Raw genomic sequence first — 14,994 nt, 5'->3', positions numbered from 1 at the left:
AGACTTTCATCCTAGGGAAGGAAATTTACAAATATTTTTCTTAAAAACCTTGTAGTCATGCTTAGAATAGAGAACAAGACATAATAGGGTATCATAAAGCTTTGGGTATTGTGTAGTTGATCCATTTCTCCATTACCATTGCTGTAATAATGTCAGAGGAGCAAAGGAATCTGACATCTGTAGCAGTACTAAAATTGCAATGTGACTTCTGAACAAATGACCTACAGCAGAAGAACATATGTCATGTATGGTGGAGCCAGTACTCTGTCTGCTTCCCCAGCCAAATCTGACTCCAGTGTGCAAGAGTCTGTTGTTCCACATTTTAAAAGTACGCATGGAGTTAATATTACAAGCAACAGGCAATATGTTGAAATAAATAATGGGAAGTGAGCCATTCCCCAAGGCAGAGTCAATCAACTGATTCTATAATAAATATGGTGTTTTTTTGCAACAAAGAAGAGACAGGAAGTTAGATTATGTAATTGATAGTGGGAGTTTTCCTTTATGGTGGTGCAGGATTTTCAGCTTACAGATGTTTTGCTTTGGAAGGCCTGTCTAAATCTTGTGTGGCTGTAGATTTCGTTCTTATATTTTAAAAAAGTACTGAAAATATCTGCATGTAGACAGCTAAAAAAAACACCTTCCCCTTCTGTGAGGTTTGTACATTTTCACAGATTCCAGTTGATTAAATTTTAAGTAGAAATGTTACCATTAAAATTGTCACTTGACAAATTTAATCATAAACCTATCATACATAAGCTACTAAGAATCTTCAGAATGTTTGTTTTTAACACTTGCTAAATACTGACACCATCTAATGTAAATTATAATTTATCAATGAATATATTGATAATTTTGTTATAAAGGAAGCATTGCTTTTATGGGCACCAATATGTGTAACATTATTCACAAAGAGACCAGACCATTCCTCCTCAATGAAACAGATAATTGAAAACATAGTAAAACATCATATTCTAGCCTTGAAAACTTGTTAATCCTTTCTGTACTAGGGAGACCGGATTATTGAATCAGATGAGAGAAGTTTTCTACTGGGATTTAAATGAAATATTTACTTTGCTTGTTTCTTTTAAAAAAAAGTAAGTTGAGTTAATTATGGTAAAAATAGACACAGATTTATTATTTTATGGTCCTAGGATTTTTGTTTGGAACATCCAGTTGGAGTCAGACAACCTCTGTATAGAACTCTATACCACTAGATGTCATGTGTGTTTCACAGAGATAATGCTGGAAGAATTTATCTTTCAGGAAGAGTTGTAAGATAAGTTTTCTTTGGCTCTGATTACTTGTTTGTCATCCTGCATATAGCAGACATGAGACAGGTCATTGAGCAATTGCTTATTATTAGGCAGACTGTTCATTGTAAAGATTATTGAATCACACTCTTGGTTCCAGTGGTTTTCTTTTAACATGTTAAGTACTTTGTGGTAGCCGAATTACAGGCCTGGCTTCCAGACATGGTAGAACTGACAGCTAGATTCTGTGGTGCTTTAAGCCAGCACAGGTGGGCATGAAAGACACTGTCTGTCTACATCATGGTTTTCTTCATATCAGTGTAAACAAATACTCACCAGTGACATCACTCAGAATTACTTTCCTTCAGTGTATATGTTATGTGTTCCCTTGTTACAAGACTACAGTATTTCTGAGCTGTTGGAATAACCCTTTCCATGTATTTATTTGTCTTTTCAGGAAGCTGCTCTTTGCAGACAACTTCCTATGGACTCAGAAAACATGGTCCCAGTTCAGACAGCAGTGAACACCCCTGCTATGACACAGGACATGAGGCCAATTACAAATAATGGATCTGATCCTTTCTTGAACAGGCAAGTTCATTCTCCTTCATTAGGCAATTGCTTCTGTTGCCTTCTCTAGACTGTTACACCTGTCTCTCTACAATAGTCCCTATACCATCTTCTTTTTTTTACTTACTGTAAACAGGGGATATGGCTGAGTGGCTGACCTGAAATCTTTCCGTTTATGCTTCAAGAAGGAATCTTAACAAAAGCAATAAATTGTAATAGGTGGTTTAAATTCTATTGTTAGTGTATGTAGAAGACTAGGTAGAATAGGTACATTACCTAAGTATAAATACACGCAACTTTTTAGGCTGTCAGAACTGATTTCAGCTAGAGAGTTATATATGCATGTGTGTATTTCAAAATTTAAGAGTGACCTAGCTTAAATTACTTTGTTGTTTGGGCTGATGTGACCCAAATCTGATACTGGCTGATCTGTGGCCAACAGTTACAGGATGAGGCTTAATGACTCAGTATGTGTTTCTGATATGTAACCTCCTGTGTTCTCTTCTAACACTGTGCTCAGGAACTGTGTCTGTCAGAGCCTCTTTACTGAGTCTTTCTCATGTTTCAATTTGCAGTGGGCCGTACCACTCCAGGGAGCAGAGTACAGACAGTGGCTTGGGATTAGGATGCTACAGTATACCAACGACACCTGAAGATTTCCTCAGCAATGTAGATGAGATGGATACAGGTAGAATACTTGAATTTTGCTTAAAGTATAGTCCATATATTATGAATAGTAATGTTTTATAATTGCATAAATGAACGATAATCTCCGGCTTTCCTAATCAAGAGAACAGACCAACACTGTGGGGGAAAATGCCTGGAAGGTGCTTAGTACCCAGAAGGTTCTCAGCTTTAACTTAGGTCCAGATTCTGCCCTTTCACCTCAGACTGATATTAAACAGAATAAATAAAACCTGGAAAATGCAAGCCTTAATTTCTGTTTTCATGCTGTTGTCCTTGGTAGGGGGACTAAAGCGCTTGTTATGGGTTACATGTAAAAATCAATACATTTCCTAACTCTGGGAAATCAGTCTTGCTTTTAAGTCTCTTACATTCGCAAAGTTGCATTTGCCTTCAAACAGAATGTATTTAGCTAGCTTACATTTTGATAGATATTTATTTTATGTTAGTGTCCTCATGGTGTTTAAAATACTGAAATAATTTACGAGGAAATCAAGGGTTTTTTCAGAGAGTGATATTCTCAGAACTTCCTCACCTAAACTTCCTTTTGAAGTCATTAGAAATTCAGTATTATGCAGAGAATGAAAGATTTATCTATTAAAGGTTTTCATGCTTGTTCTTATTAATTTATGGGAAAAAAAGAATAATATTACAGAACTAAATTGCTGTAAAGCACTTTTTTCAGTTATTTCCTACAGACAGCATTGCCTCTGGTACAGGGATCAGGATGGAGGTGTCCTTTGCTGCTTCCTGGGCAGACCAGGAAACAAACTTGAAACTGTCATGCTTCCCAAGTGGAAGACCAGAGCTGGATGCTTTGACCACTGCTGGAAAGGACCTTTTGTGCTTTTGAGATCAAAGCAAGAATGTGAAATGTATTCTTAGGAGAATATGTACTCTATACCTACATGCAGTTTTGAGATAACATTTGTGTTGAGTAGGAGTGCTCACAAGTGCCTGTGGGAAAGGGGGAATAAATTTTTATGTCAATTCTGTTGTTTTAAATTACCCACAATAAGACTTTGGTACTTCAAAAGTTCTTCTTTACTTTTCCTAGGAGAAACTATAGCACAGACAACAATGAATATAAATCCACAACAAACACGTTTCCCTGATTTCCTCGACTGTCTTCCAGGGACAAACGTTGATCTTGGGACTCTAGAGTCAGAAGACTTGATCCCTATTCTTAACGACGTGGAGTCAGTGCTTAACAAAAACGAGCCCTTCCTTACCTGGCTGTAATCAAGCAATGCTTGTTGGGCCTACAGTGCAATTCAGATTTCTTTTTCCTCTTGAGGTAGGCATAGACTATCTGAATATCCTCAAGAGATACAACATACTGTCTTATTGACTTTTGTTACATCATCTTTATGGTCAGTTTAATATCTGTCTGAATTTGATTGATACTAATTTAAGTATGAAATACATTATATATATATATATATATATATATATATATATATATATATATAATAAAATACATACATGGATATATATTTCTTCAAAAAAACCCGTACCACTTTACACATCTGTGTACTTTTTTACGTTTTCAAACCAGGCAGAAACGCTTCATTTTTAGGACAGAAAATGGCTGATGTTTGTGCATATCCCTGACTGATCTCCTGGGTACTGATTGACATCACAGACCCTTTGTGAATCAGAAAAGCTAACTCCTGGGTCACTTGGTTGAAAAAAAGTGCAAAGCATCAGGGCATGAGAGCAGTTTTATTATTATGTTTATGACAATAGTATCAGAAGCTTTTTTTAAATCAACTTACTTAAACCTTAAAAAGCTTTTTTAGTTCTTAGTGACTAACTGTTCTGTATAGAATACAGTTCAAATATGATCCATATCAAGCATAATAATTCCCATTATATATTTGTGAAGGCACAAACAATACTATAGCAGTTTCTTTTTTTCAATAAACTACTGTATAGTTTTCAGAAAATAATTACTTTTAGTCTCAAAGTACCAGAATTGTTTAGCAACATTTTTACACTACAATATTGTTACAAAATAAACCAGGCTGGTACTGACTGCTGCCTTTTAGAAACAAAGAAATGTATTATAAATAAGCATTTTTTAAAATTCTTAGATTTTTTTAGTTTATTATATTAAGCACTACAGTTTTGTAACTTAACACATGAACAAGCAATTATATATATATATATATATATATATAACATCTGTGGCAAGTATCTTAAGTGCAAAAATATTCTTTTAAAATCAGTTCTGGAAAATGTGGCACAACTTGTTAATGTCACACACAGGGGGAGAAAAACCTTCCTCATACTGTTTTCAGTGATGTTTTTAACTGACAATGTAAACCTACATGTAGTTCTATACATGAAAAAGAACCAGGAACTTTATCAGGGCACTGCTGAAGCAGCATTGGGACTCACCTACTAAAGCTGCTTAGTTTCTATGTCTTTCACTTACCATCACTGGTGCACAGGACACGAGGCATGTGCTGTGTGTTTTTACCTGTTATATATCCTACAAAACTTCCTTATCAGAGGTTTGGGACAGAGAAAACATCAAGAACATTAAGCCTGCAGTTCCCCTGAAATGCAGATGAAGTCCTGAATATTCTTAAATGTTTTCAAGTTATCTTATTTATAATTAATGGATTTAAGCATTTTGTATTGAAGAATAGATAGTTTTATGAAAGGCATTATAACTTTTCTCTAAGCTTAATCCAGGCTATGTAAAGAGAAGAAGAAATGTAGCACTAAGTGTAAATGTGTGTTTGCCAGGTCTGATAACACTTAGCAAGACCTTACTGATGCATCGGAATATTGACCGTTAAAGACTTTTTTCCATCTGGTTGGGTGAAGGTAGGTGAAAAGGTCAGCGATGAAGTGGTGGGAATAGAGAGTAGATTTGGAAGATGAATGATGAGGTGATAAATGTAGATCCTTGCTGGGAAGGATGGCTGCAGACAGGAATACATAGCAAATGAATCTCCGGTCTTCAGTGAAAAACGTAAGATAAGCACTCAGTAAAGTAAATTACCATGTCTGTGATGAACTTTTAAGTGTACATGGTGTCACAGGATGGAAAATAGAAAGGACACACACTGAAATTTTGGAAAAAGAGATATTATGCAGACACCTACAGTTGTGATGCTAGATGACATAGTAAAAAGTAGCTTTTTAAATTTTTTTTTTTTTTTTTTAATAGAAAAAGAGATGTAACAGCACAGTTGTGTCTGCACAGAATTTAATTACTGAATGGGCATTGTGTTTCTTTTATTCTTTTGAGGGATTATTAGTTGGATTTTTTTTATTCTTGCTAGTTTTGCTATCTGTTCAGATAGCATAAACTTCTTTTCAATAAACAGGGGACCGGGCAGGGCTGACCAATATTACTGTAATTAGTTTTAATCTCTCTCTTTTAATAATTTCTTCAGGTTGTCAGCCTAAATGAAAAACAGGTGGTCCTAAGGCTTTGTTCTTTAGTACCATGACTGATGTTGGTAAAGAATTGGAGATTTTCTGGCCAACTTTCAAGGCCACATCACCAGCACTGCTCATTTGGCATAAGGAGCCGACAGCCATTGGTGCTGGAATGACCCACAGCAGGTGTGGACCTGGGTGCTGGTGTGATCCAGGTGCTAGTGCCTATTCACAGGTTATGTTGAGAGAATGCAGTTTGTTCATTTGCTAGCAACTCTGCACCATTGAACATGTAAGTTTGTCATAACAGAAGATATTCTGAGCAGGTTAGCTTGCAGCTCTGTGAGATAGCTGGTGCTGATTCCTGCCCAGCCACGTGCATTGTTGTCAGCCAAAGGCTGTTCTTTGTATGGGGAAAACTAATGCAACTTTCTAGTAAAATCACATCAGGTAGTTATCAGAATTGTGAAGCTGCAGGCTCTATTCCTTTTTTATTTGTGTTTCTGGTGGTTGAGTGTCTTGGTGCAAAGACCTTAAAAGGATAAAGCAATCATAAACTGTTTCTGTGTCACTTCCATAGTAAACCAGCAGCAGATCTGCAACAGGAAGGTACTGTGTGGAGCAGCACTCCAGGCTGAAACAGCTGCCAGAATCTTAGGTTAGATCTTTACTCAGTCATGAAACAAATCTTGGTTAAATTAAAAGTGATTTTTTACACTGTCAGCTTTTAATTTTTGTTACAGAGATAATGTATCCGATGAAGTGCAATGACAATAAAATCTATTTTTCCAAGTTACCTTTAAAAAAAGTTTCTGGCTTTAAAAAGGCTTATGGCAGAACTTTTCAGTATTCAAAGCATATGTGATATGAAAATAAATTTATGGTTGACAATATTTCACTGTACTATTTCAGGTTTTGAGCATTTACTGCACTAAATTGTACACTGTCTATTTGTAGTATAAATACAACCAATGTGCCAGCTGGACAATTTTGCTGTGACCATCCCTGAGGGGGCATATGTAAGTCTTGGTGATACAGAAGTAATGGGACATGGTTAATTACAGTTTGTATTCTGGTAATACTGTTAGAATGTAATCTGGGGAGGGATTGGGTTTGACTTTTTGTCAACAAATGCTGTTTGGGGGAAGGGAAGGATTTAAATCTCTATTTTAATTACAGAAAGGTGTGGGTGTTTGTCCAAATAAACTTGTTTTCTAATACATACATCCATGTACATGCTAGTTCTTTAACTATTTTATTTACTTTTTCCATTTTTATATGACTTGTGTGAGCATTTATTTTTAATTTTTTAGTACCTTGCAATAGATTGTACTAGAGGCAATCAGATCAAACTGTTGTATCCTGGATTTGATTATGTTTTTTGTTTTTTGTTTTTTTTTAATTATTTCTTTGATCTTTTACATGAAAAAATACAAATGAACTTGAAAGATTTTGGATGTATATTGTTTTTTTAAAATCATTTCTTTAGGGGAGGGGGTGGGTTTGAGGGTTTTAGTATGGGCTTCCCAGGGAACTGTAAAACACTGCTTAGAATAAAGGTGCGGACATACTATTTTGTGACAAAGGCATACATTTTGAATTAAAATATTCAATTTTATATTGTATAGTCAATTATTAATATATGTATATACATATTCAATATGTATATTCAATTCAATATACATTTTAATTAAAATATGGGGACAGTAGGTCATTGATTGTGGTTTTAGGTGTCATAGCTTGCTGCCTGTTATTTCTTATCCCATCTCCCACAAAGATTTATGTACTCTGTTTATTGATCTATCAAAGCTGTACACTATGCAGCTCCCCATCCCTTTGTTGAGTGCTGATGAGAAACATTCCTTGTTCCCAAAGGCTTCATAAGAATCAAAGAGGACAAATGTGAGATGAGGTGCAGGACAGCTGCTCACCGCAGATGAAAGAATAGATGGGACATGATTGCACAGTGTGTGTTGAAATAAAGGGTGCTCTCAAGTTCCTGGGCAATGCAGCAGAACAGGTGGGGCAGACAGCTGCTTCTGAAGAGGGTTTTTTTGCAATTTATCATCTTGTACAACATAATTCTTAGTACCTATATCAAACTGTTTAACATTTCTGCATATTGCTCAAGAGCTTTCAGTGCGTTCAAGTACTTCTAGATTCTTCAGATATCTCCTAGTGTAAGTACACAGTACATGACATACATTTTCTGAAAGCACAGGCCACGGAATCATTATTTCAGGAGGAAAATTTTAGGGAACAGATATGGCCAACATTGAGAAGCTTTGAGACATCCAGCCTGGCAAGCTGGTTTGTGAAAAGTTGTTTCAGAATTTTTTTAAAGAAGAATATTAGTTTATTTGAATCCCTCAAATGTCTCCAATCCCTCCTATTTTCTCCTTGATTCCTTTGGGAAGTGGCTTTTCCTTTTAAAGTTTTAAAAGGTATTTTTGCCTTTGAGCTAGCTCTCTATTGTCTTTCCTCTCTCTTTGATAGGACTGTGCCAAATACAGGTAAATTGAACTTCTACAAAAAGATTAATAAACAGCCTTTGTGCTCATATATAGATTGGAATCTTCGAGGATTTACAAGCTACCTAACTGACCTGAATAAAAATTGTAACCCAAATTGTATTTTGCCTGAGAATGCCCTCTTTCTAAATGGAAGCTGTTTTACAAAAATAAATATGAATGTGGGAGTTGTATTTCACTTATTTTATTCCATGATGAGGGATTTAAGGAAGGCTGGAAAGGGAGTCAGGGCTTCATAACACTTGTGGGAGGAGGCGCCCTTCATTCTCATCTTCTTAGCCGGAACCAGTGCATCTGAGGGCTGCTTTGTGGAGCAGCTGCAGAAGGGATTCTCCCAGGATGAGGAGAGTTGTCTGCAATATTCCTATTCCTTAGACAGTTCCATCTCCCTGGAAGAATAAAAACATGGAGGTAATTTCCTGTCTGCTGTTGCTGTGTTTTTCAAAGGCTTGTATTATTTCCTAATGGCAACAGTGTATGGTTGTGGCAGTATGTTAGAAAACATGATCACGGAGCTGGAGGAAGTTTTAGTTTAGTTTTTTTTAAACTAAGCTGCAGTTTAGTTTTTCTGACTGTCAGCTAGAGGTGTGTATATAACCCATCAGTACACAAAGTAACAGAGAGCCATTAGTTGCTCACCCCACAACATCCGCAGCAGTTGCAGTCCCCACAGATGGTTCCAAAGAGGCCGTTCACCACCTGAATGCCGCAGAGCACAGCCTGGATCCCACTCATGACCAGCAGCAAGGAGAAGAGGGTCAGGTGCCACGGGACAATATTATCAGGTGATGTACACTTTTCCCACAATGTGTGGTCAGCAAGGTAATCCCTACATGGGAATAAAATAGTTAGGAAGAAGACTACATCAACTCACAAAGGAGTCTCTCACCACTGAGAGGTTGTCACTGCTGCGACATGGACGAGGTTCTGTTCACTTCGGTGAATTTCCATTGTCACACTGGTGCTACTTATCTAGAAATTGACTTCAGTTTCGTTTCCAGATAAGTTGAAGCAAGCGATTTGGAAAAATCAAGACATCAGAAGGGATCAATTGGAGACAAGTATGTGTTTGATACAACTGAACCTTTTTACAGTTTTGGGAAGAAAAGATCTTAGCCAAGCATGTGCCAACTGGGTTTTTATCTGTTGCTGTGTTTCGTCAGGGGCATTTTTGCTGCTTTTACTTGATTGCAGCAGTTTTTGTGGGGGGGGGGGGGTAGGTGGGGGACTGTGATCAGGGCATGTAATCCAGTATCTCAAAGTACAGTTGAGAACACAAGAGTACATTGTAATCAAAACAACTGAATTATCAAAACGAATAATGAAATTATGCAAGTCATCTCTTGCCCATTGAGCTGAAAATAAGAGCTTTTGCTGTTCTAGATCCCTCATCTAAAGTAAAGGTAATAACTTCCATAGTTTTTACCTTCACATTTTAATTATAAACTGTTTAACCACTGGCTATATTTCATCTGCATGTTCTTAGTACTGACTTGTTTGTGTTCTTGTCAAGTGATTTCTGGACTGCAACCAAAACTATGTTAGAAACAGAGCATATTTCCGAAGACTCAGAATGAGACCAAGGGAGTTGGTTTCTGGCCCTCACTGGCCCATGAACAAATAATCCTCTGCCTGTACACTTCTTGTTTTCTTTCTTTTTTTTTTTTTCAACCAGAAGTAAAAAAAAAATTTGTATATTATGTAAGAAATGCCACCAGGTCACTCTTGACTGAGGCAGACTGCTTTAAAAGTTCTGAGGTAATGAGGAGTTTACTGCAGCCCTTGCCATTCTGTTCTGATCACACCTGCTCTCCTCAGTAGCTCATTGTGCTCTGTTGTTTGTTGAACTTGTCTTGACTTCAGTCTGTGCAGTGGGATAGCTGGGGTTAAGTGATAAATATACATGACAGTGAACGTGTTTGAGTTGCAGAGCATAAGGAGCAAGCAGCTTCCAAATGCCATAGCCAAAATAAAATTATATCTAGATTATATTTATTAATATATAATATATTATAAGTAGTAATTATTTGAATACCATTAAATTTCAATATAATCATAGACTCACAGAATGGTTTGTGTTGGAAGGGGCCTGAAAGATCATCTCATTCCGATCCCCCTGCCATGGTCAGGGACCCCTTCCACCGTCCTAGGTTGTTCCACGCCCTGTCCAACCTGGCTTCAAACACTTCCAGGGATGGGCCATCCACAACTTCTCTGGGCAGCCTGTGCCAGTGCTTCACCACCCTCATAGGGAAGAATTTTTTCCCAATAATTGATCTAAACCTACTCTTATTTTAAAGTCATTGTCTTGTCCTGTCATTACATGCTCTTATAAAAAGCCCCTCTCCATCTTTCTTGTAGACTCCCATCAGGTACTGGAAAGCCACAATCAGGTCACCCTGAAGCTTCTCTTCTCCAGGCTGAAGAATCCCAGTTCTCGCAGCCTTTCCTCATAGAAGAGGTGTTCCATCCCTCTGATCATCTTGGTAGCCTCCTCCATCTGTGTCATTAATGAAAATATGAAATAACACAGCAGGAATTCCCCAGCAGGGATTCCTAGGGACACCTCTTGTCACTGATGTCCAAGGATCCTGAGCCACTGACCACCACCCTCTGGATGCAACCATCCAAACACTTTCTTCTCCATCTAACAGTACACCCATCAAATCCATCTCTCTCCAATTTAGAGAGCAGGATATTGTGGGGGATTGTGTCCAGTTAAATGACTTCTGTAGTCCTTCCATTATCCACTGATGGACTCACCCCATCATAGAAGGCCCCTGGGTTGGTCAGGCAAGGCTTGCCCTTGGTGAAGCATTCTGTTTGACCCAAATGACTTCCCCGTCCTCCATGTGCATCATCAGACCTTCTAGGAGGAACTGCTCCATCATCTTCCCTGGCACAGAGGCGAGACTGACAGGTCAGTGGTTCCCAGGGTCCTCCTTTCTACCCTTTTTAAAGATGGGTGTATTGTTTCCTCTTTTCCAGACACCTTGGGCTCCACCTGACTGCCAGGACCTTTCAAATATGGAGAGTGGCTTAGCAGTTACATCAGCCAATTCCTTCAGGACTCTGAGAGGTGTCTCAGTGTGTCATTGCTATTCATCAAATATGTTGCTTATCATCCCAAGAATAACCTAGGAAGAGGCTGTGCATTTCTCTTTATTGGCCCCTTTGAAAGTCAGTAGTTTTTATTGTACTCGCTATTCTTTATATCCATGCTCTTGAACCTTATGAAGTCTTGCTGTGTGCTACAAGCACTTCTAAGAGCTTGTATAATTTAGAAAAACTGTATCATTCCCATTTTTATACAATGAATTTGGAATTTGAATCATCTCACAAACTTAAAACATGTATATCTTTTTTTTCTGATTGCCTTTTCTTACCCAGCCTTGAAAGGGTAGGTCCACTCTGCTTCAGTTTTACATTTAGGGCCTTTGTTTAGGGCTACTGCTGACAAAACAAAGCAGTATCCAGCTCCCAGAACTCCAATGGCAGCAAATATTATAGAAGAAAACATCTGATGAAGAGAAAAATAATGTTAATTTGGTTCCCTAAATTCAGCTGTTCCCTGAAACGTTCCCTAAAATCAGCTGTTAATAGTCAAATAGTCAACACCTGAACAGCTGAAGTCTGTTAGTTTTCATTGCATAGTAAATGTGTAATGCAAACTTGTATTGGTATTTTAAAGCTTTAGCAGTATTGGCCCTGTGTGCCTGAGGAGGAGAAGGCAGCGGTTGGCAGCAGATGGCACTGCTGCCCTCTGGGGCCTCCTGCTCCCCTGTGGCAAGATGTTCTTCTCAGGAGACTGCAAGCAAGACTAAAGTCTTGGACCACTCAAGGCATTAAAAAAATCTTCAGTATCCTTTACAAGTTAACTTTGGTATCTTGGTTATATTTGGACCAAAGAATTATAGTTTTCCTTCCCAAGTCTCCCTTTAGGCTTTGTATTAGTATACTTTATCTCCTCACAGGTAAGCTCTCCTCACTTATCAGTGTAAGCTCTAGTAGTAATTGGAATGGATGGGAAAGTATGTCTTTATTTTTCTGGTTTTCTATTACAGAATTTTCCATATATCCTAGTATGTAAGTAAATAATGCAAGAGCTAACGCCCTGCTTGAATTCTGAAATACTTGTAGCCATAACAGTTTGTAGGTTAAGGCTGTATCCTTTATTGGAATAAAGCGATACAGGTGAAGAAAAAAACCCAATACTTTCATGTCATACAATCATTTGGACTGGAAATGACTTCTAATATCACCAAGTGCAATGTGATTTTTTTATTCAGACCTCATCACAAGACTCTTGTTTTGAGTGCTGGCATGCATTTTTATGTTGATATATCTGTCACTTAAAAATGCTAACTTAAAAATTATGCTTTTGTATTAGACATTATAATAATGGATTTCATCTAAAATACCAAACTTGGTTCTCAGACATGCTGATGGGTGATAAGGCCCATAGGAATCTTGTAGTACAGTGTACTTGGTACTCTTGGCTGTATTAATATTCCCAGTCAGCTGCACTCCAACACGCTATCAGCAGAGAAGGAAGGTTGGTTTGCAGGCAGCACCACACACCTGCAGGTTGGCTCCCACTCAGCCAGCACTGGCCGTGGTCACCCCGAGTGACCCTGGTCACCCCTGGCTGAGCAGCAGCAACACTGCAGTGCTCGGGTGCTTGTGGAGTGGTGTGTGCTCTGCAAAGCTCAACTAGCTTCTCTTCACTGCTTGCAGAAAATGGATCATGCAGTGTTGTAAAGACAAACAGATGGCTCCATTTCCTCCTTCTCAAAGTTCAACCTGTTTTGTTGGTATTGCATGAAGACAGCATCAAAGAGAGAATTTAGGGAAAGCTCTTTGTCAACCTCATAGGTGTGAATCTTTTCCTATTTGTTTTTATCTCTTTTTTTTTTTTTTTTTCTCAGTGGAAAATCTGTTCCTTTATTTTAAAATGGTAATGATCTACTTGATCCAGAGAATTTATTTCAAAAAGACATATTTTCCAACTAGAAATATTTTTTTTCCTGATTTAATTTTTAAACTAAAATGCTTGAGATACTTACTACTCAATGACAGTGTTCTTTGGAAACTTTTCTAGTGTGAAAGTAAGCTATAAATTCAGTGGAGCCTCACCCACACTGCTTAAAGTAGGGGGTTGGATCAGGTGATCTCCCGAGGTCTATTCCTTCCTGAAATTTCCTGTGTATCTAATGAGATACAGCTCATTTTGTGGGCTCACAGTGAGTTGGGAATGTAGTGTCTAACTGCCAGGGTGATTTTAAAAGCTGCCAACAAAAAATGGCTAAGGAGAGGACTGCTGTACTCTGCAAAACAAAGAGTAGGTGTTTCAGCAATAAATTTTAATTGTGATAGTAACTATGAGTATCTTGTGATAGCAAAAACCAATAAGGCTATACTGTTGTGGTACCTGTGGTAAAACATCAGAGGCATAATACAATTTTTACAGCCTGCTATTGCTACTTCCCAGCACTCAAACAAATGGCAGGGCTGTTTGTCCCACACTCACTCAAGACAGCCTCTATCTAGACTTACAATGACACTGAGAGGAAAATACATATATCAGTAACAATTTAGCTTTTACTTTTTTTGCCATGTTTCCTTTCACTTACCGCAAATCTCTTTCCACAGCTCCGATTACCACAGCATCCACAGCAATCATTATTCTGAAGGCCCAAAAATACCAAAGCAGGGAAGATCATCTATGAATAATAGAAATATAGTTTGAATTGGGATGAATTCAAATTACATGAAATTCTATGGTTTTTTTTCCTTATCATTAGGTTAAGTTACTTATTGCCAAACCTTTGGATGGCTTATAACTTATTTGTTTATTAAAGAGGAATTTGCAGTCCTGAGAAAATTCAACAGTGCAAGTCATGTGGGTGGGGGGAAGGTAGAAATGTTTGAATTTAGACACTTACCAATACACCCGATCCCAAGATCCCTCCAAAGCACCAAACTTCATCTGTAATGTATGTTCTGTCTTCAACCACTTTTCCTCCAGGGAAAAACAATAAAATGTTAGCAAGGGTGCAGAGCACGGCCAGGGGGATGAGAGTACTTCCCAGGCACTTGGCACAGCCTCCCGTGCACATGCTTCTTTAAAGGAATTGCAAACACAATTGAAGATAAAATAAAATCTCTCAGATGTTCTCAGAACTGATTTATAAAAAGAAGCTTCTTGGTGTACTTTGCAAAATCCAGTTTCTGTTGTGCCGTTAGAGGAATTGAACCTGTAGAATGCTCCTGTCAGTGTTCCTGCAGTCAGGTGAAAATGCACTGTGCTGATTTTTTATATGTCCTTGCAGCCGTGATGTCAATTTTCTGAACGTCTGTAAATGAAGTTACGTTCAGGGCAGCCTCTCATTTTACTACGACAACCCACCAAATCTGTTAATATTTTACTAAGGTGCTGACACACTCCATAATCTGGGCTCAGGTCATAGACAGATACCTGTCTTAGTTCTGGATCATCATTTTTACAACACTTGATCTTTCTTCATACTAGAAAACACTTCTTTTGCAAGGGCTGA

The 14,994-nt window shown here is 37.9% G+C and overlaps 2 protein-coding genes across 2 annotated transcripts in view; one reads left to right on the top strand and one right to left on the bottom strand.

The window, feature by feature from the left end:
• Positions 1–7,356, top strand: part of WWTR1 (WW domain containing transcription regulator 1) — a 45,639-nt gene extending 38,283 nt beyond the window's left edge. Inside the window, exons 4-6 of the mRNA XM_068200119.1 lie at positions 1,711–1,844; positions 2,399–2,511; positions 3,565–7,356. Of these exons, the coding sequence (XP_068056220.1) occupies positions 1,711–1,844; positions 2,399–2,511; positions 3,565–3,749 (432 nt within the window). The 3' untranslated portion in view covers positions 3,750–7,356. The remainder of the gene's footprint in view (positions 1–1,710; positions 1,845–2,398; positions 2,512–3,564) is intronic.
• Positions 7,357–8,605: 1,249 nt separating this feature from the next.
• On the bottom strand, positions 8,606–14,770 carry TM4SF4 (transmembrane 4 L six family member 4). Its single transcript, XM_068200124.1, has 5 exons — positions 14,383–14,770; positions 14,071–14,160; positions 11,824–11,957; positions 9,077–9,266; positions 8,606–8,826 (listed from the first exon to the last, which is right to left on the bottom strand). The coding sequence occupies exons 1-5, from the start codon at positions 14,554–14,556 to the stop codon at positions 8,809–8,811; spliced, it is 606 nt and encodes a 201-aa protein (XP_068056225.1). The 5' UTR covers positions 14,557–14,770; the 3' UTR covers positions 8,606–8,808.
• Between the last annotated feature and the right edge of the window lie 224 nt (positions 14,771–14,994).

Source organism: Anomalospiza imberbis, chromosome 10, assembly GCF_031753505.1.
Source record: "Anomalospiza imberbis isolate Cuckoo-Finch-1a 21T00152 chromosome 10, ASM3175350v1, whole genome shotgun sequence".
Lineage (NCBI taxonomy): Eukaryota > Metazoa > Chordata > Aves > Passeriformes > Viduidae > Anomalospiza > Anomalospiza imberbis.
This window is presented reverse-complemented; position numbering and strand designations above follow the sequence as displayed.